Source organism: Pantherophis guttatus, chromosome 1, assembly GCF_059756535.1.
Source record: "Pantherophis guttatus breed Tessera chromosome 1, ASM5975653v1, whole genome shotgun sequence".
NCBI classification, from domain to species: domain Eukaryota; kingdom Metazoa; phylum Chordata; class Lepidosauria; order Squamata; family Colubridae; genus Pantherophis; species Pantherophis guttatus.
The window spans coordinates 51,683,969-51,711,931 of NC_142063.1; the positions used below are offsets into that span (position 1 = coordinate 51,683,969).

General features: G+C 36.5%; 1 protein-coding gene across 34 annotated transcripts in view; it reads right to left on the reverse strand.

Annotated features, from left to right (window-relative positions):
• Positions 1–913: 913 nt before the first annotated feature.
• Positions 914–27,963, reverse strand: part of NRXN3 (neurexin 3) — a 1,299,896-nt gene continuing 1,272,846 nt past the window's right edge. For 20 of the 34 annotated variants that reach the window (XM_060687369.2, XM_087873454.1, XM_087873420.1 and 17 more), the window contains one exon: positions 914–4,501. In XM_060687369.2, coding sequence (XP_060543352.2) covers positions 3,576–4,501 — 926 coding nt within the window. In that variant the 3' untranslated portion in view covers positions 914–3,575. Of the gene's footprint in view, positions 4,502–13,045; positions 13,972–27,963 lie in introns of all 34 variants that reach the window. The other 14 variants (XM_087873463.1, XM_060687385.2, XM_060687384.2 and 11 more) reach the window with 5 other exon arrangements.

A 27,963-nucleotide genomic window follows, 5' to 3' on the forward strand; every position in this document is an offset into this window, starting at 1 on the left:
AATATTACATCATGTATTCTTCTATTTTATCAACCTTTTCTTTAAACTCTAAGAATGAGATGGGGCAGTACCTAAATTTGATAAATTAGTTTTTAAAAAGACTACTTTTATCGTGCTGACTTTGCTTTTTCTTTCTGTCTTCGGGTTGTTTTGTTTTTTTTACTGGAGTTTAAAAGTCTTACATATTTTTATTCTGAGGATTTTTTTTTTAATGATGCCTAGAAAACCGATTGATAAATTTGCACATCCAAACAATCAATAAATGAGCAAATTAACAAAACCCTCCTGGTTTTTATTATATACTAGTATCTGAGAACCAGATATTGTTCATAAACCCAACAATATGAGCAAAAGTGTGATCCATTGGTTTAGAGCAGTGGCCCCCAAGCTTTGCTGCCCAGGGAGCGAGGAGAGAACCGGCCCAGTATGCAGGTGCACCTGCAGCTCAACTTCAACGCGAGCAGCGGGCTGGTACGAACGTGCATGTGTACGCAGCTCAACTTATGCAAGTTGAGCTGTGCTCGCATGTGCATGGGTGCTGGTCTGCCGCTTGTGCAAATCAAGCTCACGTGCATGTGTGCATATGGACCTCCTGCTTGTGGGACCCAGTTCCGAATAGGCCTCGGCCCAGTGGTGGGCTGCAGCCTGGGGTTTGGGGACCCCTGGTTTAGAGTATAGAGTGGGTATAAATGGGTATAAAGATTGAAGTCGTTAGCCCAGAAAGCTCAATGACTAATTTAGTCCAAGGTTTGTTGTGAAGTTAAAAATGTGACAATCCTGCATCTCCCCCCCCCCTAAGCTCTCTTGCAGAACAAACTTGTTAAATTAGCTGAAGTATTCTTATAACCCAAATCTCTTAAGAAAAAGGAAAATCCCTTATCTCTTTGGACAGAAAGTCACAGCAACAACAGGGCTTTGGGAAGAACATTTTATTGCTAAGCATATTCTTGAACAAAAAGGCAATTATGAAAAGAAAAGAATCGGGGGAAAAAAAGAAAGGATGGAGAGAAGAAAGGAAACAAAAGTGAGAGATAACAGCACAATAACGTTAACAAAAATCTTCACAGTTCTGTTCAGAAAATAATAGTGAAATGAGAGAAGCTTCCAGACAGAAATGCACATGTTCCCCAAAATCTGTCCCAAACAAACAGAGAGAAGAAAAGAAAAGTGGGTTTTCCTAAAGAAAAAGAAAAAAGCAGAAAATCATTTCACAAGACTCCAAGAACAGCAGCAATCTTTTACAGACATCAAGATATAATCAACTCCATATATGTTTGGCCAGTGAGGCTGTTGAAAGTCATTCTTTCACCTTTTAAAAACCAGGCTTTCTCGCTCTCTTTCTTTCTTTCTTACTCTGTTGTAGTGTAAAAAAATTAAAAATTAAACCAAAGAAAACAAAACAAACCTCACACACACCAAAAAGATTTGTTAGCCAGGTAAGCCTCTTCTCAAAGCATATGAGAAGGCTGCCTTCTTTTTATTGTTCCCATGTGCGTGTGTGCATTAGATAACACGTCTTCAAAGATTCATGCGACTTATAAACACCAGCAAGAGTAGATTTCTAAACCTAAACAGCTGATTAGATTTCATCTGTACACAGGAAAATTGTACATTTTTTTTAATTTGCCAGAGTCCTCTAAGTTTTATGTTTTCCCTGTTTCTATCAATCTCGCTGTCTTCCTTGTTTGATTTTATTTATTATTGTTATTTTTTGCACATGATATTTGTGGCCAGAAAACACCAGTTGATTATTTTTACTGTACAGTAAGTTGCTCTTTAAAAAAAATGGAAGAGATTAAAAAAAAGAAAGAAAAAGAAACAATCCAACAATTAAGTACACTGAATATAATCAACAACTCAATGAAATCTCAGAGCATTTTATGTACATTAGGGTACCCATCTAGAAATTACACCAGCCAAAAAAAAAAAATGTAGTAAAATATGTAAACAAAAAATTATTCTTATCTGAAAATTGTTTTTCTTTTTGACACAGGTAACTGTGACAAGGTTAAAATGCACACTCTGTTCACATTTTTAAAATTTAGATTTTTGCTGTTTTGTAAAAACATTTTTTCTTTACAACAGTCTCATTTCATATTAAGATTTTAACAGCATTTCAGTTCCAGTCATCCCATCAAACATACCATGATAAATATATCTGTGTCTGTATATATATATATATTTATATTTATTTATTTATATATATATTATACTATTAATAAGCTCCTTTATTTTTTCTGTGTGTCATAAGGACTTTTTAAATTTATCTTCTTTCATATAAAAGTCAAGGGATAGGGAGCATAGGGCAAATGGAAGGACAGCGAATCAAAAATGTCAATCTACAAAATTAAATTGTTACATATGAAACATACCATCATGGTTCTGTTTTGTTTTTAAAGCACAGTCCCTATTTTGAATTCCTCCGTGACATTTTTTGGCTTGTGTGACATGTGTTTTTGTCACAAGACAAACTCCATAATCTTTCTAAAGACTTTATTCAGTTGATCACTACTCTTTGCATTCATACAATGTCCTCAGCCAAAGAACCAGACAATGGCTCCCTTATTTATGCTTGGACTATTCAATTGGAAATAATTACTTTTGGTTTGATTTTGATGTTGTTATTTTTTCCCCATAGTTGAGCAAATGGTAGTCAGTCATGGCTAGGGGTTTCTAGTCAAAGAAGAAACTGTTATCCTCTTATGACTTTGCTTACAAATAACTAGAGCCAGTATCTGGGATTGTTCAATTTCCCATGACCATCATTTTCGGCATGATCACCATCACTGCCTCTTCCTCACCTTTCTTTTTTATGTTAACAACTTACTGCAGACAACAGATTCAAGAGACAACACAACCTGATATGTAGAGCAAACACTGTGGATAGAACTTGAGTTCATATATGGCAACAGTCTTTATTTAGTATATTTTCCCCAAGATTTCTTCTTGACTTATGTCCTGGCTCATTCTCCCAAAACCTCTCACAGAAAATGAAAAAAACTCAGACAAAAAATATAATGAAAACCCCAAACCATTTTTTATTATTAGTATTACTATTTCTTTCCCCCTCACATCTTGAAAAATGATACTCAGGCTGGACATGGCCAGATCAGTTGTTCTGTTTTGTTTCTAACATTTCCACTTTTTTTCTTTTTCTGTTTTTTTTTTGTTATTTTTTAAAATAATAAACTGAAAAAAAATAGAGTACAGTCAAAGATTGTGAACATCATTAAAGACTCACTTGGCGATACGAAACAAGTAAGCCGTGAAGTCTTCTGCCCTTGCAGAACAGTTCAGCTGAGGAGGAACTCGGAAGGCTTTTAAGTCTGCCAACATGGATATGCTGGGGAGGCCTTCTTCTGAACACTATATGTGCTTTATAATACAGGAGGGCAGAGTTTGGGGACTCCAAGCAGTGATTTGAAAACTTAGCAGTCAACGACTGAAATGTTTATGCTCAACATTGGTTTTAAACCGCAGACGGTTTCTCCCAATCTCGTTGGCTGCAACAGTTTTGGTTCAGTTATAGCTCATTCAATATTTATATATTTATATATAAATATATTTTTTTGTTTTTAAACATAATATTCTTTGTCCTTGTTTTTCTGTTTCTTGTGGCCGCTCTTTGAACTCTGCTGCTTCTCCTTCATGAGCGTGCCATTGCTCTGGGCTGAGTTGCTGATGTAGTTACGCGTCTCATCCACCTGATAGGACCCTTCGTCCCTGTTCCTGTACTTGTACATGGCATACAGGAGGATCAGGATGCAGAGGGCAGCAGCAGCTACAATGCCGACGACCATTCCCGTTGTGCTGCTCGACTCACGGACCACCTCTGAGGCCCCCGGAACCCGTCTGATTCCTGGCTCCGTGGGGTTTGCTGTGGGCACATTACGGAACATGGGGGAAGTTATTAGCGGGCTCTTCAGTTTTGTGCTGTCTAGCTCATAGGCAGTGGGCAACGGAAGCAAGACTATATCAGGCTGGGGTTTGAGGTCACGGTTATTCATGTTGCCAGCTGGCAATTTGGGCACCATCCCAGTCGAGGACGAAGCTGTGGAGCGGATCAGCTCAGGGGACAAAGCTGTGATAGTAGTCCTACCAGTTTCGGAGACTTTGTTAGGTCTAAAGTCCTTGGCTTCCCACTTGGGTGCGTGTGCTTTGTAGCCACCTTCGAAGATTGAAGTGGAAAGACTTTTATCTGTTACCAAGGAGAAGGTGGTGTAAAAATCTTCATCATCAGTAGGGGGTAGGTTAGAGTCAAAAGTTTCCCCTGAGCCATACCCAGATATCACCAAGCCATCATCATCACAACCATCGCTGCCTTGGTCCGACAAGCAAGGTAACCCCGCCTCAGAGGTCATGGACAGGGAATCTTTGGTGGTCTCAATAATGGTGAGGAGGGGACGGAAGGTAGTGGGGAGTGTAATGAAAGGTGCACGAGTAGTAATAGGAGAGATATCTAAAGGGTCTTCTACAAGAAGAGGGATAACTAATTCACCTCCTGGACAGAAGAAAAGAAAAAAGGAAAAGGTTAGTTCATCTTGAATGCAATGCAAGATGTGATATTCACCTCACCTGTCTCAAAACCTGAGTGTATAAACCTGCACATATACGTGGACAGCTGCATGAAACTAGCAGTTTCTCTCTCAACAAAAGGGCTCTACATTTTTGTAAATATACTCCCCTCCCCCAATATTTGGATGTAGTTTCCCTCCCTTGCAACTTTTCAAAGACAGGATGTATTTAATTGGTTGTTGAAGATACTCTCAGACTGACTTGCTGAATACTAACATCATATATTTCTTCTGTTCAATGTAATATTTGAAGACTTTTCAGTAAATGCATGTTTCATTATAATAGCTAGTTAGTTAGAATTATCTTCACGCTTTTGTTTTAATTCACAACATATGAAAGATTTTAAAAGTAAAATGTCCCTCCACTCATGCTAACTTCTTGAAGACTCCATGAACATATCTGTGCAATTTATTAGCAGCATTACAGAAGAAGCTTGATATTGGCCTATTTGGGGACATCTGTTAATTTTCTTGTCTATCCAATAGTCTTTGGAGTCCGAAAAGATCCCAATACAAATATGAACTGAGCCTTGTTTACACCCAAGCTATTTTAAGGTTAACCATATCACAACTCAGGCCATTAAAAGGCTATCTCACTTTTAAAATTTAGAATTGATCAAGTGAAGAAGCAAACAAAAAGATACCAATCAGGTGCACTTTAAGATCAGTGTGTAACTCAAATAACTGCAATTAGTCAAATAAAATGTCCATTCACATCTCCCAAGAACCTGGAAGGTTGCATCCATTTAAAAATGCTCCATGTAGCCAAATGGAAATTCTTCTACCATCGCTGCTACTTCTTTCATAATCAGGGCTGCATAGAATTTGTTGGATATTCTTGTTGAAGAAAAGAATGTGTGTACTAATAAATTGTTAGAAGAAGGTAAAGGGGCAAGATTTATCTTTAAGAGTGACCAAAAAATAATCAGCAATACCTATATACTTCAAATAAATTTAAATCTTCAGAATGAACTGCATCCTAAGAATTAAAGGAATTCAACTGTCTGACCACAGTTTTATGAAATAGCTTGAAAAATCCTAGAAAATGGATTTAAATCAGATGGGCCAAAAAAAGAAAAAAGAAGCTTCCAGGGAATGATAAAAATGTCCTGGCAGATTCTTGTGTGGATCATAAAGGGATAGATCTGAAAGCAGCATGTGGTGATTACCAGATGCACTATATCTTGATTTCTGCAAAACCTTTGACCAAGCAAGGAAATCTTAATTTGGAACAGGGGTGGGCTGCTGGAGTTCGCAGGGGTTCAGGAGAATCTCTAGCTAAGATTCTGTGCAGTTCGGAGAACCCCCAAATCCCACTCCTGGCTGGCCCCTCCCACCCCGCCCCTCCCAGGAGTCCCCACGTGGCCCGCTTTGGATGCAGGTAAGGGCAGGGCATGCACGGAGGCTTGGGGAGGGTGAAAAACAGGCCTACCGGAAGTTCAGGAAGGACGGAAACAGGCCCATTACCGGCCTCCAGAGGGCCTCCGGAGCCTGGGTAGGTCATTTTCACCCTCCCGGAGGCTTGAGAAAAACCTCCGAAGACCAGGGAGGGCAAAAACGTCCCCCGTCATGGTGCAGGAGGCCAAATAGGCATGGCCCACCATGGCCATGCCTACCCAGCAACTGGGCAGAGAACCCCAGCTAAAATTTTTGAAGCCCACCCCTGATTTGAAATACTTGTAACCAATGCAAATTGGACACCCCAACCTAGTATCATCAATAAAATTCAACTGAAACAAATGTACTGTATGTTAAGCTATTCTCAATTAACTTGCTCCACTGATTCAAAGGCACTAAATTCTCAGTAACCTTAATTGGTTGGGTGTGCAGTAATGACATGATTTACATAATATTGTTTTTTGAGAGGGAAGGAGATATACCCAGTATGTCACTCAGTACATAACTGAGCCTTCCTAGTTCAAAATATTTAAATCCAACTAGAAATAGTCTATAAAGCAAATGGTATTGTTTCCGAAGAGAACATATATTTTTCCTTGCTGAAAATGCAGTAATCATATGCAAAGAAGCTATTTTGGAACTGCTGGAAAAGCTTAGTTCTTAACAGTGGAGGTTCTTGTTTGAATCTTCCTATACTGAGCAATTATTTCATTTAATTGCTGCTATTGTTTCAACCTATTATTATCTCTTTTTGATTTTCATTGCTGCCCAGATAGTTAGTCTATTGTTAAGAATTGACAAACTTTCTCAATTTGCCAAAAAGTCATTTTCTTTCATTTGAGCTTCACTGCTGGTGAATTCATTAATCTATCCATGTAGTTTTCTCATATTCTATAGCACTACAAAGGGGCTTGCTATTGTTTTCTGGAATATTTTTCAATTTTTCAGTCTAGTCTACAGCTCTGGGAGTTTCCCACCCTATGTACTAATCAATTCTAGGTCTCCTTAACTTCCAGAGCCAGAAAAAGTCAACTTGGTACCCTCATTTGTTTAGATCCTTAGATTTATATACAGGCATTTATATACAGGGAAAGTTAACATGGAATCAAGCAATGTTTTGACTCCTGAAAGTTCCCTAGCATTATTCAAGGTCTATTGGGAATGCAATTTAGCCAGCATTATATAATGGCATTTATCTCTCCTTAATTATGCCATCTGTGATTTAGGATTGAAGTTTTAAGATTGTGAGTTCTTAATTGCCTGTCTAAAGCATCTGAAGTGCCTTTGTTATGAAACTTTCTGATTTTTATAAAGAATTTAGTGCACAGCCGAAATGTCACCTACCCAAGGCTGGTGGGAAAGACAACTCTTCTTTTTTAGACTGAGAATAGAGTTTGGAAACCTTGGCTGTTTTGCAATAAGGTGCAAAGATGATTGTAAGATTCTGATCTAAAAAATCAAAAATTTCATTTTAACGGTTGATTTCATTTCAGTGTGCTATATTATTAATAGCTATTTTTTCTTTTATCTTGTCATTGATGCTTACAGTCAGAGAACTAGCTTGACAGGCAAAAAAGAGAGGCCAGTTTCGTAATAATTCAGGTTGGCAGAGTGGGGGAGAATATTGGAGTTGCACTAACATAGAGAAAGAATGTCTAAAAGTAATTTTATAAAATTTGGTAACATCATAGCAGCCAAAGCAGGGGCAAGTTCAAGAGATTTTCATGATGTCTGGGGAACTGTAATGGGCTACAATAACTTTGGGAAACAAGAAAAATAGTCATAGCCTATAAAATGGTCTGATATATAAAATCTGACTCCAAAGGAGGGAAGAGGGAAAGTGTCTCAAAAGAGTCTCCAGATCAGGGGTCTCCAACCTTGGCAACTTTAAGACTTGTGGACTTCAACTCCTAGAATTGAAGCAAATCTGGCTGAGGAATTCTGGGAGTTGAAATTCACAAGTCTTAAAGTTGCCAAGGTTGGAGACTACTGCTCTAGAAAGTAAAGGGAGCGGAGCAGGAAAAATGCTTTCAGACTTGCAAAATTCTGTTACTGCACCCTGTACTCATGTTTTTGGTTTCCTGCCTGGACTACCTCAAAGGACTGAGAGGCACTCAGGACAAGGAAACCAAGACCAAAATGATGCTGGGAGATACTGAATTGAATATTTTTCTTTTAATTTATTATTTATTTATTTTTATTCTACTTTATAGCAACTCAAGTTCATGAACGTATCTAATACTCTTTCCTCCTCCAATTTTCTCCACAAGAACACTGCGTTGTGAGTTAGGCTGAGAGAGAGTTGACTGGCCTAAAGTCATCCAGCCGGCTTTCATATCTAAGGTGGACTAGCATTCACAATCTCCTGGTTTCTAGGCTGCCATCTTCACCACTGCACAAAACTTGCTCTCCATATGTTACGTTTTGGTTAAGGATCCAATGAATTCTCTATATCTATAGAAACTTATTCAAATTCCCATTTTAATGCAGGTCTTTGTATGGCATGGGTGTCAAACTCATGGCATCGCGTTGCCGTCACGTGACATTTCGTGACTTTTTTCCCTTTGCGGAGCTGGTGTGCATGTGGCCTGTGTGTGATGCATCCAGACCATGGGCCACCAGTTTGACACCCTTGTTAAATGTATAGTAAGAAGAGAGATGTGATTTCCAAGTACTTGGTTAGGAAGGGGAATGCTTATGAATGCCAAATGCACCAGTTTACCTCCTGGCCTCAGAAGTATTGTCAATACATTTTTATGTACTTCATGTGACTCATCTATACTGACCAATCTAATATGTTCAGTTCCTATTATTCTGCTCATTATTCTGCCTATTGCTTATTTATTCAGAATATGAATTCCCAAACTCAAAGGAATAGCGAGAAAATCTAAAGGCAGCCCACATAAATATTGAGTAGCTGAATCAAGCTACTAATTAAAAATTGCTGGATTAATAAAGAACAAAGTCAGACAATGTAATATTTGAAAGAAGTGGCTATTGTAGCACCCTTAATCATTTGACTAACAAGAGAAAATGCAGAGTCAGGCCAGAGTCCTACATAAAATGGAATTCTTATAGAAGAGAATGCGAGTTTCCTCCTCAGCTGAAGTATATGCATTCATCCTTGATTAGAGTAACCCAGAGGTATCCAATCTTGGCAACTTTAAGACTTGTGGACTTCAATATTCATGTCCCATAGTCCCATGTCTATAAGTCTTAAAGTTGCCATGGTTGCACACTCTTGGGCTAGATTGAATTGAAGATGGCTATTCTCATTGTAATCCGTATCCATGCCCATCACCTGACTTACCTCAAGGTAATCAATAGCTAAGCCTAACAAATTTTACATACCTTGAGGCTATTCTTGGGCAATATGATAACAATGGTAAAAACTATCTTAACTTCTTTAACATATTTATTCCAGTGTTAAGGATTACTTAAGCCTGTCTCACTCATGATTGGTAAGAGAGAACGCAATGTCATGAGGACAAAATAGAGAAAGCACACTGCCAGGGTATGTTGGCCAGTGGTAGGCTGCTGCCGGTTATAACAACCGGTTCGGCCGGAACCGAAAATGTGAGTTTCTGCACATGTGCACGGCATCAAAAACACAGCTATTATATAGGATGTGATAGCGCCAGGGTGGGTGGGTAGGGCATGTCAGAACTACCGGTTCGCCTAAACTGGTCTGAACCGGCAGCAGCCCACCACTGATGTTGACCCTGTGATATAAGTGGGGACAAGCCGTGTATCTGCACCTGTTCCAAATTTAGTTTGTTTAAACTTCTAGGTGTTGCTCTACCTAGACATTGTTCAACCTAATAAACTTAGATCTGGCCTCCTCCTTTTCCCTAGATAGCTTTTGTTTCCAGCAGAAGGCAACACACACATTTATTGTGTGACAATAAAGTGTGGGGGTTTGAAAGAGAATGCAGCACTTATAATGGCTTCTGCTGCATTCATGATGCCAAATCACCTTCTGTTTGTCCAGATAAAAATAAAACAGATACAATGAAGAAGCCATTCTGAGAGGATTGAGGTGTGTCTGGTGACAAACGGTATCTTTAGTAATGCAAACATCCAAGAGCTCCTGTGAAAATTGCTTCTCTTTTTTCTTTTTGAAATCAACACTCCATATTTCTTAAAGTTAGCATTTTAAAATCTGGGGCATTTGCTTGATAGACTTGGGCTTTCCTTTAAATTAGCAATATCACTGGGGAAATAAAAGGTCTATTTTGGCTTTGAAGGCTACCCTCTATTTTGTTTTATGGGTATATTTATAGATATATAATTCACTCCTCTGGAGCTGATCTCCAGTAAGGGCCTTTTTGACACTGGAAAAGATGGAGTGTTGAAAATTTAATGAGAGCCTTTCTGAACTGAATAGAGTTTGTGGGCAGATCAGGAATGCATAGAGCACCAAGTGACCAGCAATAGATTGAGAGGAGAAAACAATGGAGGGATAATTAGAGAATCCTCTTATTTTTCACTTTCCTGAGAAAGACAGTCCTATGACTTGTCAGGAGGAAGACAGTGACAACTGTAACAATAAGGTCTCCTATAAAGTATGATGATAAATATACGCAGGAACACATAACATTCCTTCTGTCCTTCCAAGTAAAATAGAAAAAAGTTAAATGTCAGCTGAAGTGAATTTCACAAGTTTATTTCTTTTCACTATAATTTAAATAAACTTTTAGGAGAAAAACTTTTGGAAAAAAAATGTTCGAATCATTATTTTCCCTTTTAAAAGAGAAAAACATGGAAGCTTGTACTTTCATTCTTTTCTTTCAACCTCTTTTCAGGGGAAAAAACAGTATAGGACATTTTTAAAAAGTCCTCCAAGAGTTTGCTTTCTTGTTAGCTCTTTACGCGCTAACAGGATAAAATATTCAAACCACAATGCCACCTTTTGCTTCTGGAAACCTGATGCTGATAAGAACCTGCATTAGCAGTTAAATATTTTTAATATTCCCTTATCTCTTTCCAAGCTTAATTAATTAAAGCTGACAACTTATCCCACAAGGAATGGGCTTTTCTCTTCCATTGTGGAAAGCCTCACCTGACAGCCTGACAGTTAAAGAAATCCACTGATGATCTTTCATGAAGAAAGTTACCACCATTTAAGCTCTACAGAATCACAAAGATTGTAAAAGTGTTGAATCTCGTGTACAAAGGGGCCGCTCTAAAAAGCAGAAAAAAGAATGAAACTGGAAGCCAAGGATGTTTGTACTTCAGTTCACTTCATATGCCCTTGTCTGGACTTTTAAACAAAAAAGATATTTCTGGACCATTACTGTGGGATTTTGTATGCTCACAGTTTATGGATATGCCAATCTGTTTTATTGCCAGGGAGGTTTTAATTTTCCTGCTACATGGTCTCATATGTCCTTCCTTTCAAGAACTGTAATATAAAGTAGATGGGCATCTAAATGCAGAATGAAATTGTAAATGCTCTCCTTTTATTCTTAGTGCATATACATTAATATATGCAACTCTGACAGACAGTAACTCAGATCTAATCATATGTTTGATTTGTCAGAAACTGCCTGGGACCATAATTTAGCACGAACAACTGTGATTAACTACTTGGGGACTCTTTACATTTCTTTACTCAAAGAGGCATTTGTTTGTTGGTTTATTTAAATTATTGGCCGCCCATCTTACTACAGGGTAATTCTGAGCGGCTTACAATTATAAAAGATAAAAATTATATACACTAAAACATCAATATTAATATAAGGCCAAATACTACGATCTAATTAAAAATGGGTAGGGCAGGAGCAGAATGGGGGGGAGGTGGGATCTGTTCTTAATCTATGCACCAAAATTCGAGACACTTTGGGTCTTTAACAGCAAGAGTTACCTTTATGGATCATCAGCTGATCCTAATACAGCCCAAGAAATAAAATACAAGGTGAAGGATGATGAGAAAGACATTGCAATGGATGTGGGCCCTGAAAGTCACCTGTTCCTAGTCCTTAGATGTTGTTCCATGTCTACTATTCCCTTGGCTACTGTTCCTGAAGCACAGTCCAAAGAGCATTCAAGACAGCAAGTTTTAAATGTCACTTAGTTGATTCTGTTTGCTCTTTGGTGGTCAGCTTGAAATCAGCTTGTTCCTACCAACACAATTATGCAGACTTGTGTAATAGAGAGATTTTGCTGTACAAGCCTAGAAGCTAAACTGAAAAGGTAGCATTTGATCTGTTCCTTTTTACCAAATACACTTTTTCTTAGATGTCCTCATTTTATTTCTTTCTTCTTTCCTTCCATTCTTTTTAAAAGGGCTTTTTGTGCAGTCATTGCAGCTGAGTGAGCCAGGTAAATTCCATTTTCCAAGTAATTATCATTTATTCTTAGAACTAGAGTTCCTTATTGTATTTGTCTGCATGCTATTCTTCAGATCATTTAAAAATCTCTTGTTTTCTTAAATGTAACATACTTTTTTTTCCTTCTCAGACATCTAGGCAGAAAAGTAGAATGTTTATAGCATAGAAACTGGACCAAAAGTGCACCTGAGAGTATCTTCTTGACCAAAAAAAGGAATGTGACAGCTATACTTTTCAGAAAAGCACGGATTTTGGGGGGGGCAATGTAAGTAATTTCCTTTGTTCTTTTTTGAATATCTATTCCAACATATAAAAGAAACAAGAGACAATAGAAAAGTAGAATAATACTAGGGTGGGAAAATATAACTGATTGTGTTACCGTCCTACAAAAACATAAGCATATCATTATCAACAGTACACATTGAATGCAGATCATAAAAGCCAATGTTAAAACAAACATTTTGCAACAATTAAGTATAACAATGGAGCCGGAACCAATTATATACTGAAAAATAATGGAAAAATAAAATACACGCAAAAGTGAAAAAAATCTGAATGAAAAGTGACAAGAACAAGTAAGCCACTGTATTAAAAAAGGGAGGGGGAAACCAAGAAAATTGAAAATGAAAATTGTTCAAGAAAAAGTAAAAAAATATGATTGGTAAAAAACAAAACTGAAAATACATATGAAATAGTCAGAAAAAAGCATCATACCACATTGATTTCATATTGTCAACTTACATCAACAAATTGCCCGCATGTTTTTTGGCATGAAAGAAAAATTTATAAAAGAAAGTTGTGTAAGAATGTTCTTGGATAAGCAGAATTGCCACATTCGAGAAACTTTTTTTATTTTGCTATTGTTTTTTTTCTTTTTTAAAAAACTTTTTTGTTCAAAATTATTATTTTCATTATTTTAAAGTATAATAATTATATACAACAAAGGATGATAAGGGAAGCAACAACACATACATCCACACCACGTAACATGAAAAGAAAAAAAAATCCTGCACTATAAGAAAATTGGAACATTTTTTTCCAATTATTTTTCTTATTTATTTGGGTTTTTTTCTGTATTCTTGAAAATTGTCAAAATTTTCCCTTTAAAAAAAAAAAAAGAACAAATAGTTCTTTTGTTATGATTTAATTTTAAAAAACTATATTACGTTTTTGTTGCCAAATTAGTGTTTACTTTCACCTCAGTAGATTGGAGGCATATTTTTCCCAATTACTGCTCCCATGCATCCAACATCAATAGAACTTACTCAAAAGCAGTGCTCAGTGGATCACATCCTCAGTGGGAATTGAGATTGACTCATTTACCCTTTCTTTCTTTCTTTCTTTCTTTCTTTCTTTCTTTCTTTCTTTCTTTCTTTCTATTCATTCTTTTTAAAAGAAAAAACTTTTTATTTTTCCCTAAAATTTGGAGTGTGAGTGTTTTAAGGAATGGATGACTGCACATAAAATTTGAAACAATGCTAAAGAGAGGGAGGTGGGGAAGTGAGGGGGGAGTCATGGGAAGAAAAGATGCCTCAGGAGAATGAAGTAGGGATATACAATCTATGAGTGTACTACACAGATGAAGATGATGGGGGTGAATGTGTAAGTCAGTTGCCATGTCCATGTAAGTGCGGAACGAAGTGATCTAGCAGCATTAGAGCTTCTGGCTGTAAGGAAGGGATGGGCAATATACAAAAACAAATGAGCATATTCATGCCCATCAACAAAAAGAAAGAACAGAACTCTAACATTGACAATCTCACAAACCCTAAGCTGCAACTTCTTCAACATGCAAAATTTACTAAGAAATATAATCATAATTAATAACTATAACAGTTTCAGTAAGGTTCTCAAATTATAAGAACAATTCAAACACTTCCCTATTTAAAAGCAGTAAAATATACAAATTAAATGTAATCATCAGATTGAAAAAAGAAAATATAATTTATGCATAGGAAGGGGACCCACTTCAACTGCAGCTCTGCTCACTTTCTTTGTTTACAGAATGTTTTCCCAGTGTTTCTTCAATAGTTAATATCAAAGTTTTCATTCAGTTTGAGGATGGGAGTTCCCAGTATATTCAGACAAGTATAGTATAGGGATTTTTGTCATTTTTATTTCTAAATCCTTGTCCCAATATCATATCTAATTGAAGCTAAAATTATACTTTAAAAAATTATTTTTGTCTTCCTTTAAAGAGTTCTGCAGTTGAGGTAGTCCCTTATTTAAAGAGAAAGGCAGAAGAAAAAAAATTAGAAATCAATTCAATAATGTCTATGTTGTCAGATTGGAACAAACCAAATCTAAGATAGAAATTCAACATTTGAAAAGAAAAGACATCAAAATAGGCATACTTAAAAAAAAGAGCAATTTATTCCCAGCAAGAAGAAAGACGAGAACAACTGCTTGGGTTTTAATATTTTCATTTGATTACTGGTTTAAAAAAAAAATCCACACACTTTCAGAGATGAATATACCAGATGCACACACCAAAAAGGAACAGACAAGGCAGTCTAGGGACACTTTTATCATCTCAAATTCTCATTTTTAAAAATGTTTTTAAGTCCCTTTTTTTTTCATTAAAACATTTGGCAGGAAAGAAGCCACTAAAAACTATCCCTTTGTTTTCCATTTGCTTTTTTAATTTTTATTTTGAAAAAAAAAACTTTTTGTCATTATTTTCAAAAAGCAAAATACATTATTATTGGGGAGAACGTGCAGTCTGGATGTACGCCATAAACAGACATAGGAAAATATGTAAGAAACTAGCTAAAATTGACACATGGGTTAAAAATAGCTTAACTTTATCATAGGATGTTAATAATAATGCATGCTTAAAGTAAGTTGCATTTAGGGAAAGTAGAAGAAACAACAGCAAGCTAGGAGTAGATGAGGAGGAAAGGAGAAGGAAGGTTAGCAAATGAGGCAAATTCAAGGTAGAGGGCGTTTGCTTGCATGTCATTCCACAACTGTCCAGTAGGGGCAAAGCACATTCCAGAGGGCATTGCACAAGCTATGGGAAAGATAGTAAGGGCAAAAAGGTAAGATGGACATTGGAGACAGCAGTAGAAAATCGGTTTGCAACTCTTTATAACACAACTCTTGGGCATCAGAGCCGTATGACCCAAACTTACAGTCCTCATTGATTGATTGGTTGAATTTTGTCAAAAAATAAAACTCAATAAACAAGAACACTTTACTGGAAGAATAGTCTTTTGGAAGCCTTTCTCAAGATATCCAGAAGACATCTGGCTAGGGAAGACTATTCTATAGGAATTATTATTACTACCAGTAATAGTTATTATTAAACTCTTTTTTCGTGGCAAGAGGCATACAGTTTAATCCACTGTAAATTTCCTGAGAAATTTCATAAGAGACAATTGTGATTTCTTTCATATAAGCATGGGTAGACTCAGGCCTTAGTTATGTAAGAACTCTCAAATACAGCTGCAGCTTGTTAATCTATGTATGGTGGAGTATAAAGTATGATCCACTGGGACAGCACAAAGTATTAAATCTCCCCAGAGTATAGGAAGTTTGCAAATTAGTCCCAATCAACAAATGCATAATTTGCCAGACAATAAAGGAACACAATTGTCAGTACATGCAGATTCTGATCACAAATCTAGGCAGTACAACAGGAGGACTGCAGGGTTGAGTCTTTTCAATATTATAAAGAGGTGCTGTTAATTAGCAACATCTTAATAAGCCCTGGAGCTTTGTAAATTTTAAAAGCCAATGGAGGGCGGTAGCCTTATGCATAGGAATATGCAACAAAGAATTTAAAAAGCTTATTGTTTATTGGCCAGCTTTCAAAGCATGGCCCACTGTACTTTCAGACCCCACTGAAAAAAGCAAAGGCAATTGCCAAGGGGATAGACTTAAAATTCCAGGTACAGTAATACCAATGTAAAAAGAGGATGTCCCTTAACATATTCTTGGATATCTTACTGAAAAAAGTGTCCCAGTCTGGTTGAGAATGGGAAGGTGGAAGTGGATGGAAATTAGCACATCTCCGAGGAAGGGTAAAAATGTCAGGCCATTTTGGCCATCAAGTTGGCCATGCATGGCAGATTGACCTCTGCATCTACTGGAGGTGTGTTTTAGATCTTTTATTTTCATAAGGGGATTAAATTTCAAGCAGTAACAGTTCAACCAAGACAAGAAAACCTGGCTGGGCTAGCTTCATGGACTGTAGAGTCTATATTCAATTAATGGGACTGAAGCAAGTTGAGTTGTGAGATGTAATTTGGGAAATACTTGTAGAATACAGGAAACTGGAGAGTATTATTATTTTACACAATATAATATGACTCTTTATCATCACACTGAAAGTGAAGTCCTTAGATGCTATTCCCTGCTAGGATTCTTAGTCTCTGGCCTAATTTGGTTTAAAGACATTTCACAAATGGGCAGTTGTGCCTTGACCTGATTTCTAATAGGTTTCTGTTCACAGCTTCTACAATGCAGTAAATTACCATGGATTTAGCTTAAGATTTCATGTTAAAGCATAGAACACTATTGAATTCACTCCAACACTGATCATCCTGCAAATTCAATCCCAAACAAATCTATAAACCTTCCCCTTAGTTTAAATATTTTGGCCTTCAAACTTAAGACAATGCACCACAGTTCTAATATGTCTGGCCCAAATCCTTGCTCTGCTACCTCCAGTGAATGGCACAAGGAAATAACAGACCATTGCTGGGTGAACAAAGTGTTTTTTTAAAAAAACTCACTAGGATTTTCTAAAACAAAGGTATATTTGATGTTAGCTTTCTAAAAATACATTTATTTAGAAAAGTATTTCTTTGAACATATGTTGAAATAAAACATATTTAATTTTTTTTAAAAAGCATATAGGGTTGGCGTAATGATTATCTCATATCTTCTTTAGGCATTTCATTTTTGCATTTTTCTTTCTCTTCCATCTTCTTTCTCTGCTTTATTATATTGCACCTAAATGGATAACTATTGCTAGAATAAATTTTGTCTATCCCTGTAATTATACAACTGAAAGTGATGTCTGTAATAGAATTTTCTGAGCCTGGGAATAAAAATGGGCATTTCCAAACTATTGGAGATCAAAATCAATATTTTTGCAGTATCAAATAATTGATTAGCAACTTTTCCACTGTAAGGGAAAAAAAATATAACAATACAATACATGGGCCCTGCCTTAACATACTCTCTGAGAAATGAAGGCCAAGGTACACATAGCCATTTTCCAAGATTATGTATTCCAACGCATTTCTCACTGCAAAAAGACTTCAAACTCTGAATCTGTGAGAACTGGCTTTCTAAATTCTAAGGTTTTGAGATTTGCACAATATGCTTATCTTGCCATCAACCAGTTAAGTGTCCTACAAGAATACTGCATGTGTGTACAACCTTTCTGAAAGTCTCTACGTGTATGTGTCTGTAACAGAAACAGAGGGAATCTGTGTGGTCTAGTCTGACTTTCTGTCTTTTTATCATTAGGCTTTCTAACTGGCTTGTTCTCAAAAGATTCTCTGAGGATGAATGCAAGCTCCTCTTGACAAATCAATCAATCAATTTTAGAGATAAGTTCTGTCCAAAGTTAAATGTTTCTTTTCCCATTTTCCCATAACCTTCAATCTTAATTATTATTGGGTGTAAATAATCTATACAATGACTTTTGTGTCCCTAATAACCATTACATTTTGAGCTTCCCGATTATTAATACACAATTACAGAATAACTACCAAAAATAAAACTTCATAGTGAAGCAAATCTAATCAGATAGAATGTTAATTACCAGAAGCAGAAAACTCATCACTTCAATCTTTCTTCTATTATAGTGTAAATTGTTATATGACTAGATTTTAATAGAAAAGAATATTAGATTCTCATATACACTATTTTTCTTTATCTCTGTTTTTTTAAGACTTTCAACTTTATTTCATAGTTTAATTTATTTATTATCCCTGTATCTTAATCCATTAATTTTAAAGTGGCATAAATGCTGCTAAAAGAAACAAGGTATAATATACAGTTTGGTCATGATATTTTTAGATACCATATATTGGATTAGCAACACCTGGGAACTGAAACCTTTGGAAAATATCAGTTTTGGATTTGGAATTGGATTTGGATATATTAAAAAGGCAATTGAAGAGGGAGACTTGAATTGTGTAGAATCATCCATGGCATGGAGAAAGCATGCAAAGTATAAAGAATGCAGACAGTAGGATCAGGAATCTAGTGAAACTGACTGGAAGATTTAGATCAGCTTAAAAAATTATTTCTTCACATAATGCATAATTAACCTATGGCAATAGCTACAAATGTGGATCCTGTTAATAGGAGTTTCACAGATACATTCATAGAAGATAGCTTTATTGTCATCAGATTCCAGGATCATTTTACCATATGTGGTGGACATGTGTAGAAGCTAAAAGATATTGGACTAAAATCCACACATGGTTGGAAAAAATGACAAAGAAACACATTGATTTTAAACCTGAGATATTTTTATTAGGGATTTTACCAGATATGTATAATAGAGAACTGAGATATTTAATTGTGAATGTTTTAACAGCGGCTAGAATTGTATTTGCTAAAAATTGGAAAAAAGAGAAAATACCTACTGAAGATGAAGTTATTAAGAAAATTATGGAATGTGCTGAAATGAGTAAATTGACATTTGAAATTAGAGAACAGGAAGACAAACAATATTATTTGATATGGGATTTATTTTATCAATGGCTAGATAATAAGCAGGGCCGGATTTTCCTATAGGCTGACTAGGCTTCAGCCTAGGGCCTCAAGATCCAGAGGGGCCTACACAGTGTGGGATTCTGGGGGTTCTAGGTGGCTCCACCGAACCCTTTGTTAAATTGCTGGCTCCCCCGCCCCTCCGCACCACTATTTATTGCCAATAAATAGTGGTGGGCGAGGGGCGGGGGAGCCAGCAATTTAACAAAGGGTTCGGTGTTTTTTTTGTAATTTTATTGGCCCCCGGAGCTTCAGCAGAGGCTAATTGGCCTCCCGGCTCTCAGCTGATTTGTCTCCGCTGTTTTGCTCAGGGCTCTTCTGCTTCTGTGCAAAGAAACGAAACTGAAACTGCTTTGCTGTTGCTGCAAGGTTGGAAAATTAGGCAGGCAGAATTCTTTTCTTTTTCCTCACCAAAAAAGGTACGTGCAAACAATGGGAATTTTAGGGAAAAAGAGAAGAGTTCAGGATTTTAAAACACAAAAGAAAAAAAAGCTGTATTTAACTAGGGAATTGTAATAATTGAGATACTATTAATTGTATATTTCTGAAAGCAGAAATGGTTAAGTTGTGGTTTGGAGGAATATATGGGGGAAATTATTTGGTTTATTATTATTGGTAAATATAATTAATGGATTTGTAAGAAATTGGATTGCATGGAAATAATTGGAATATTCATGTTCATATTGATTAATATACAAAAAAGGTAGTTATATAACTAATTGATTTATATTAAAATGTTGAATTTATATTAAACAACTAATATTACATAATTAACCAATGTGAGGATGGATATAAAAATAGATGACAATGGGAAGGGGTATAATATAGAATAGAAGGGAAAAATTGAATTTGATTAAGATTAGAGATGAGGATGAGGGTAATATTGGTTTTTTACAAAAATAGATGAGGAATAAATATGGCAAAAAGGAAATATAGAAATTGTAAATTTAATTGAAATGACTAAACACTTTAAATTTGTGAACCGGCCAAATACTCTGTTCAAAGAAAATACATTGTATGTTTGTATGTGTGTTTCTAATTATTGTTATTTATTCATATTTGTTCTCTTTTATTCTTTAAAGTTTAACAATTCATTCTTTATCTTAATATCTTTATATTTGTTTGGGGTTGGCTTTCTTCCCTTTCATCTTTTTTATTGTATAGCAATCTTTCTCCTCAAACCTACCACCTCTCTTTTCTTTCCTTCTTACTTTCTCTTCCTCCCCCTCTTCTTCTCCTCCCTACTTCCTCTTCCTTTCTCCTTCTCCTCCTCTCTTCCTCCCTCTCTCTCCTACTCTAATTTCCCTTCCCTTCCTTCATCCCTCTCTATTGCTGTATCCTTTTATGCATATGGACTACTCAGAGGGCTGAAAAAGTTATTTCTGACTGGTCCTTGCACTTTTGACCAGTCCTCGAACTTACGACTGTCCTCACATTTTACGTTTTTGCCCTATCTTGTCACCATGGTGAAGAGAAGCAGTTGTGAAATGAGTGACATGGTTGTTAAGAAAGCTGCACGGGCATAAATGTGAGGATGGTCATAAGTGTGAGGACCGGTCAAAAGTGCGAGGCCCAGTCAGAAATGACTTTTTTCAGCCCTCTGAAAAAAGTCTATGCACATAGCCACGCCCACCCGCTTACATGACGAGCTACCCATGCCTACACAGTCACGTGACCAGCTAGCCACGCCCACCCGGTCACATGATTGCCAAGCCACACCCCCAACTAAGCCACGCCCACATAACCTGTTGTTAAAAAATTGAATCCCACCACTGGTGAAAGGGCCTCATAAGTGGAATAGCCTAGGGCCTCTTTCAATCTAAATCCGGCCCTGATAATAAGGCATGGAAATGAAGTATGAAATATGAAATTAATGTAATGATAAAATATATGAAGTGATTTCTTATGAGAGTCAAGCCTTTGTTAAATAATTGTTAAATGAGAATAATAACATAAAGGGATTTATAAAATTGTCAAATAAGAGAAATTAAATAACTTGTAAATTTTGGATATGGGATTAAGCACAAAAGAATTTTAACCGATCAACACACTTTCTGTAATTGTAATGGATGATGGTTGTTTTATGTTTTGTTATGTTTAAAAATAAAAAAATATATATATAAAAAAATAGAAGACAGCTTTATTAATGGCTATTTAGAGTTAATGGTACCTGTGAGTTGGGAAAGTATTCTTCAAATATCAGTTTTAAGGAAACAATGCTAAAACAGAGTGCCATTTGCTTGGTTGTTGAGGAAAACAAAGTGCTGGACAAAGATGGACTTTGGCTTGATCTAGCAGGACTATTCTTGGGTTCTTAATAAAGGATCCACTGTACAGCATATAACAATAACATTCCAGACCGGTAGTTATCAACTCTTAACTGTAAAATCTGGTTTGAACTAGTCAGATTTTCGGAAAACGCTTTGGGTGAGGTGGAGGTTATATCTGAGATTGCCTGATTTAAGACTTGGGCCTAGAAGTAAGATTTGTGCCTCTTGTTAATGAGCATGGAACCTATAAATTTTAGGTTTTGTTTTCTTTGAAGAGGTTATGATGAATTTTTCAGATGTAGAAGATTATTTTGAGAGATAAATCCTGCCCAGTTTCAGAGAAATACCTAAAGAAGCTTTGGAATTAGGTTCTTCTAAATTAGTTTCTTTCTTTTTTTTTTCTTAAACAAAAATGTTATCTATCTATAAAGTGTTGGGGGGGAGGGTTTTCAGATGACATTTGAAGGCATAAATACACAACATGAGGAAATTAAGTTAGTCCAGGTTTAGAAGTTTGTGGGGTCTTTACAGATTGGAAATGAATAAAAGTCTTCTTAGTCTTTTGTATTTTTAGATAGACAATGTCCTTGAACTGTTCCTAGAAAGGTCCTGATGGATTTTGCCAGCTATTAGAGAAAATCTGATAACATTATAAGAAAGTACATCACTCTGATCAGTGAAAGGAAAAGGAGATAAATAAACTAGTGTAACCTATTGAGATAATAAGTTTTGTGTTGCTGTTTGTTGTAGTAGTCAGAATAAAAAAGTAATCAGATAACTACATTAAAGCACTAACAAATTATTCCTCATTAACTCTTTTGTTCTTGCAAGCATGGTTGTGTAGTGTTAATTTAGGCAGACCAAGTTCAATCGTAGATATGTGGTCTCAGATAGGGCTACAAGATCTGTCTGTAAAAAAAAATTAGTAGACTGTTAAATGGTAGTTCTTGTCTGAATCTAGTGATCATCCTGAAATCTGTAATCCAACTCTGGTAGCCCTAAACTGAGGGAGATTCCTATTCAGAAATCACTTAATGAATTATGTGTTTAATCCTAATTCAAACATATCCAGTTACCTTCTTTGTATTTCTGATAAATATGATAATGGACGCAATGTAATCTCAGGGTGTGAACCTATGATTTTGATTTCATCTAAAATGGGTGTCCTATTTATTTACAGAAATTTATTTATTTATTATTTATTTTTTATTTTTATTTATATTTTTATTTATATTTTTATTTATAAATTTATTTATTTATTATTTACAGAAAATAATGAGTCAGAATTAAAAGTCCTGATCCATCATGCATGCCATTCTAGATACAGGTTTTCTAGAAGAGAAATATAAAAAATGAACGCGGTGACATTGCATATCAACCTTTTATAATCAAGTTACCTAGAATGGCATATGTACAACAAGGGAGTAATATTTCTGTGCCTTATGATGGCAGTGCCAGTCTCTCAGTTATTAATGTCGACAAAACTTTCAGTGGGAGATACAAGTGAAATGGCACTAGAGAATGTGAAAGGTAATACATTACCTTATCATAACCTTCTGTAGGGAGAGTTGGACCTCAGGACTTGCAGTTGTTTTCAGATATGAGTAAGCCACATCTGGAAATAATTTCCCCTTAAATGAATAGGCAAGAGAACTACAGCAACAGCCTTTGACAAAAGTTGAAGGGAAGGAATGCCTACATTTGGAAAACTCCCAGATATACTTTATCCATCCAGAGATGTGGATTGGAGCAGGATACTTAATGAACTATAGTAAGCAATATATATATATTGCTTAATATATATATATATATGTAGGTCTTTGGTTATTTGGGTTTTCTCCCACGTAAAATTGGAAGTGTCTTGGCTTCTAGGAGCATGAAGCCGAAAACACCAGCCTGAAGATGACGAATGAGACTTCGTCGAAACGTTGCCAAGACACTTCCAATTGTACGCGGGAGAAAACCCGAATAACCAAAGACCTACATACAAATACCCGCGAAAACCTCAGAACATATATATATATATATATATATATATATATATATATATATATATATATGTGTGTGTGTGTGTGTGTGTGTGTGTGTGTGTGTGTGTGTGTGTGTGTGTGTTCCTGCCAAAATTATTCACTCTTCTAGTTCTACTATCTTCCAAAATATTTTGCAAGATAGTCCATTTTCCTCCTTTGCATACAGATAAGCATCAAAATTCATAAAATCTTTTAGCTTCATCACCTTGTTCACATCTTCTCCTGCAAGCCTGTAAACACACCTAACTGCACAAAATTGAGAAAAATATCTTTCTCTAGTTAGTCTGCTTTTCCTTTATTGTTTTACCTTCAGTGCATTTTGGGTGGAAACACCTGACAGAGTTGTACAAATAAATGTATAAAACTATATCCCCTTCGCCGATATATGCACACACATAAACTTAAAACATACTTTAATAAAGTATGATGGATATGATTCTCTAATCCAGAGGTGTCAAGCACAAGGCCTTCAGGCCGGATACGGCCCACAATGTGGTTGGATCCGGCCCATAGGACCATTCTGGAAAATGTAATGGGCTTGCCTGCTTTAGCCAGTCTATCCAATGCAAAGAGAAAACATTGGGCCAGCTGTTAGGAAATTGTTATTACCCAACTGGTTGGTCAGGAAATATATAAACCAACATTGTGTGTTTGTAGCTAAAAGTATTGTGTAGCTTTAAAAACTGTGTTGCATCATCATGCATCCTGATTGGCTGAGCTCTGTAGCCAATGTATTTAAGGAGAGCTGAATTATGGTTTGTGTGGACACTACACCATTTTACCTGCTGATATGCTGTAACTCTATATTTGATCTCTCTGCATGATCATTGCTTGATCATGGCTATTTATTGCTTCTCTAATATTTATTAACTGTTTTTATATTGAACTGTGTTCCTGAATGAAACTAAAGAAGATCTGTTTTATTGTATTTTTCTACAACTGGTAAGAAGAGTTTATATTGGAAAATATCCCTGGACTGATCTTTATCTCACTTTATATGTGTATGACTTGGAATGTTTTTGGACTATGATTTTGCTTTTTCCCTAAAAGTAAAATATTATCAAAACCCAGTTTGTTTGTATGTTAACTGTTATTATCCACAATCATTCTCAGTCGCTTTCGTGCGTAAACTCAAAGGGTACACTGCTCAATAACCCACAACATCGGTTGTGAGACAAGAATATCCTTAACACCAGCGTCTCTTCGGCCTGGTCTACCCAATGCAAAGAGGAAACATGCCAGCAGTTTGGGGAGTGGTATCAAGGTGACCACGCCCACCCAGTCAACCACACCCAGTAAGTGGTATCAAGGTGGCCACACCCACCCAGTCAGCCACACCTGTCCAGTTGCCCACGCCCGCCCAGCCCCCCAAGGTCAACCACAGCCCTGATGTGGTCCTCAATGAAATTGAGTTTGACACTCCTGCTCTAATCAATAGTTAGGTACATTTCAAAATGTATGTTTTTTCTACAACTACCTCGTTCTAAAGCAGATTCAGATATGTTAACAGAAATACTAATGAAAAGTAAAAATGGTTCCTACAATTTAGGTTCCTTTGAAATCTAAAAGATGAGGCTGCTGTAATGTGCACTAGATGGGTGAAACTATTGGAGACATTTAAAAGATACTCTACTAAGCTGAGTCAATTCCATGTCAGCAACCTTTGTGTTATATTTAAGAACTAAATAACTCATCTATGGAGATTCTGAGTCATCCAGGTCATGGTTGTCCCAAAGGTGCTTTTCAAAAGGCAACTGGACTTCCTTTGTTTTTTCTTGAAGACATTTCGCTTCTCATCCAAGAAGCATCTTCAGTTCTCACTGATTGGTGGGGAGTGGAAGGATTTATATTCCTTGGAGTCATCTAACTGTTAACATTCTGAAGGTCAATCATTAGCTCTCCGAGAGTTGTTGTGGCCACCTGGGGATTTATCTCTACCCTCAGGGTCACCTGAATCAGAGTGTAAATGTGTGTAAAACCTTCTTGGGATTGCTGAAAGGACTGTGTTATAGACAGGAGATAGATGATGAAGTATCCCTCCCTCTCTGTTGAAAGAGGGCTGCTCATTTAACATAGATGGACTTTTTGACCCCCTCTTTCAAACCAGAGGTCTGAAGGGGAGGATACAACACAACATAATCTACATCAACCATACAGTCCTTTCAGCAGTTCCAAGAAGATTCCACACCGGTTTGAAAGTCCAGTTGCCTTTTGAAAAGCACCTTTGGGGCAGCTAAACAATTCCTATAGAAACTTATTAAGCTGATCCATGTTCACTTCAGTTTCTTAATGACAGATCAGTATTCTTTTACAAGGCTAAATACAATTAATACAACCCTTTTAGGCAAGGAGGAAAAACATGTGGCCCTCAAAAAGTTGCTGAATTTTCTGGCAGCCTTACCCAGAATTAGACTATAATGTGTCTATGGAGATTCTCAATCATCCAGGTCAATGCTGTCCCAAAGGTGCTTTTCAAAAGGAAACTGGACTTTCTTGGGGTTTTTTTTTTCTTGAAAAGGTTTCACTTTTCATCCAAAAAGCTTCTTTAGAACTTTTGAAAAGCACCTTTGGGAAGATCACAATGTAGATAAAGAACTATGGTTTAAGAATAGTTGTATGGATGAAGATTTTCCGGTGTTACTTTAAGAAATCATTGGGAGGTGCCCAGTTTTCATTTTACAAAAGTATTTTAAGGGCCTGGTGGCTCAGCAGACTGATAGCATTGTGATTAACACCAGCTGTCTGCGATTACTGCAATTACTGCAAGTTCAAATCTCACCAAGCTCAAGGTTGACTCAGCCTTCCATCCTTTCTAAGGTAGGTAAATTGAGGACCCAGTTGTGGGGGCAATAAGCTGACTTTGTATAAATATACAAAAGTATGAAGGCTATTGCTTAACGCATTGTAAGCCGCCCTGAGTCTCCGGAGAAGGGCGGCATATAAATCAATTTTTTTTTTAAAAAAAAGGGCCACCATAGAAACCAGGAAGCATATCTGGAAAAATCACAAAAAAATGTGCTGATTTTTATGCTGCCTAGTATTTCAGGCAAAATAAATTGACTAAAAAGAACAAATTTTGTTACAAACATAGACCTTTGTAGGTATTTAATTTATCCATGAATGACCTCATATATTGAACATAAATAAAAACTTCAGTCTAGTCAAATTTGATCTTCCAAACTGTAACAGAAATATTACCTGGGTCTGTAAATCATTTAAATCAGCCTTTTGAACTTGGTGTCCTCCCAATGTGTCAGGGATGCAACTTCCAGAAGTCTAAGCCTACAGAAATGATGGTGGTGATAGTGGTGTTGTTTTTGTTGTTGTTGTTGTTGTTGTGTGTGTGTGTGTGTGTAAAAGCTAGTTCTTTCAGGGTTTCAGTGGCAATGATCACTACAGTGGCGAGTTAGGCTGGACAAGACCTAAGATTTTAGACATGTAGCAATAGAATTTATTGATGCTTTCAAGGATTCAATAAAAATCTGCAGATGTCACTTTTTTCCTGTCACACTATAAGTCTTCTAGTGACATATGAGGCTAAAACAATATTCTTTTGTTGCTTTTAGGAGTCTGTATTTCATTATTTTGCACACCTGCATGCACATGTCTATTTTTTTCATTTTTATACAGTTTTCCAATATCTATTACCTTTCCAAGTAATAGCTGTAGTTATTACTGCAGAGCTATAATTTCCAGGACTTCATAAAGAGAACTACATTTCTTATAACCTCCTGATATGAAAAACCTTTGCTACCTCCTGTGCTTGGTTTTTTTTTTCCTCATTAAGCTTTTCTACACAATGCTACAGTTGACAAAAGTTGGGCTTCATATTTGGGGATGCAGAATCAAGAGGAAAAGAACTTTTCAATGTTATTCTGACACTGATTCATTTAATATAATAGAACTACATACTAAGTGGGACTCTTCCCAGGAATATAATAGAAAACTAGACAAGAAAAATGCAAGTGATTTATAGTCTACACCCCCTCCTCCACACACACACACACACACGCACACACACCCCTTTCAGGTGAGAAAGCACAGATATCCAGTCAGTCCTCCCCAAGCTGTTAGGCTCAAAAGGAAACCTGGAATTCTTCATGAGAATCTGATGCACAGTGTGAGTGAGGCTTTAGTCATTGCATGGAATGAGGGCAATGGCCTTGGATCAGATTGTACCTGCTGATTCTTTCTGCTCATCTGTTCATGAATCCTGGAAAACTTTTGGTTTTCAGATGTGATCCAAGAGATGAATCAGCAGAAGAAATGCTTAGATGTTTGTTGAGCAAAACAAATAGCAAATTGTTTGCTGGAGCAAAGCAAATAGCAAATCTGACTGAATATGCATAAAAAGCTCTTATTAAAGATTATCTTGTGGTACAATGAATGGAAAAATCTGATTATTTCTCCACTGTTATCTCATCTGCAGATAGCTAGCCAACAGTGCAGATTTTTTGAAAATGGCCATAGCGCAATCTACTTTGCTTATCTCGAGGACTTCATGCCTATTGATCCTGAGAAAGTGACAGGGTCTTCAGGGCTATAAGTGGAGCCATTATGCACTACAGTCATGTCTCTCCTAGGTGTGGTTGGATTCAAGCAATAGTAAATGCATTTTAGA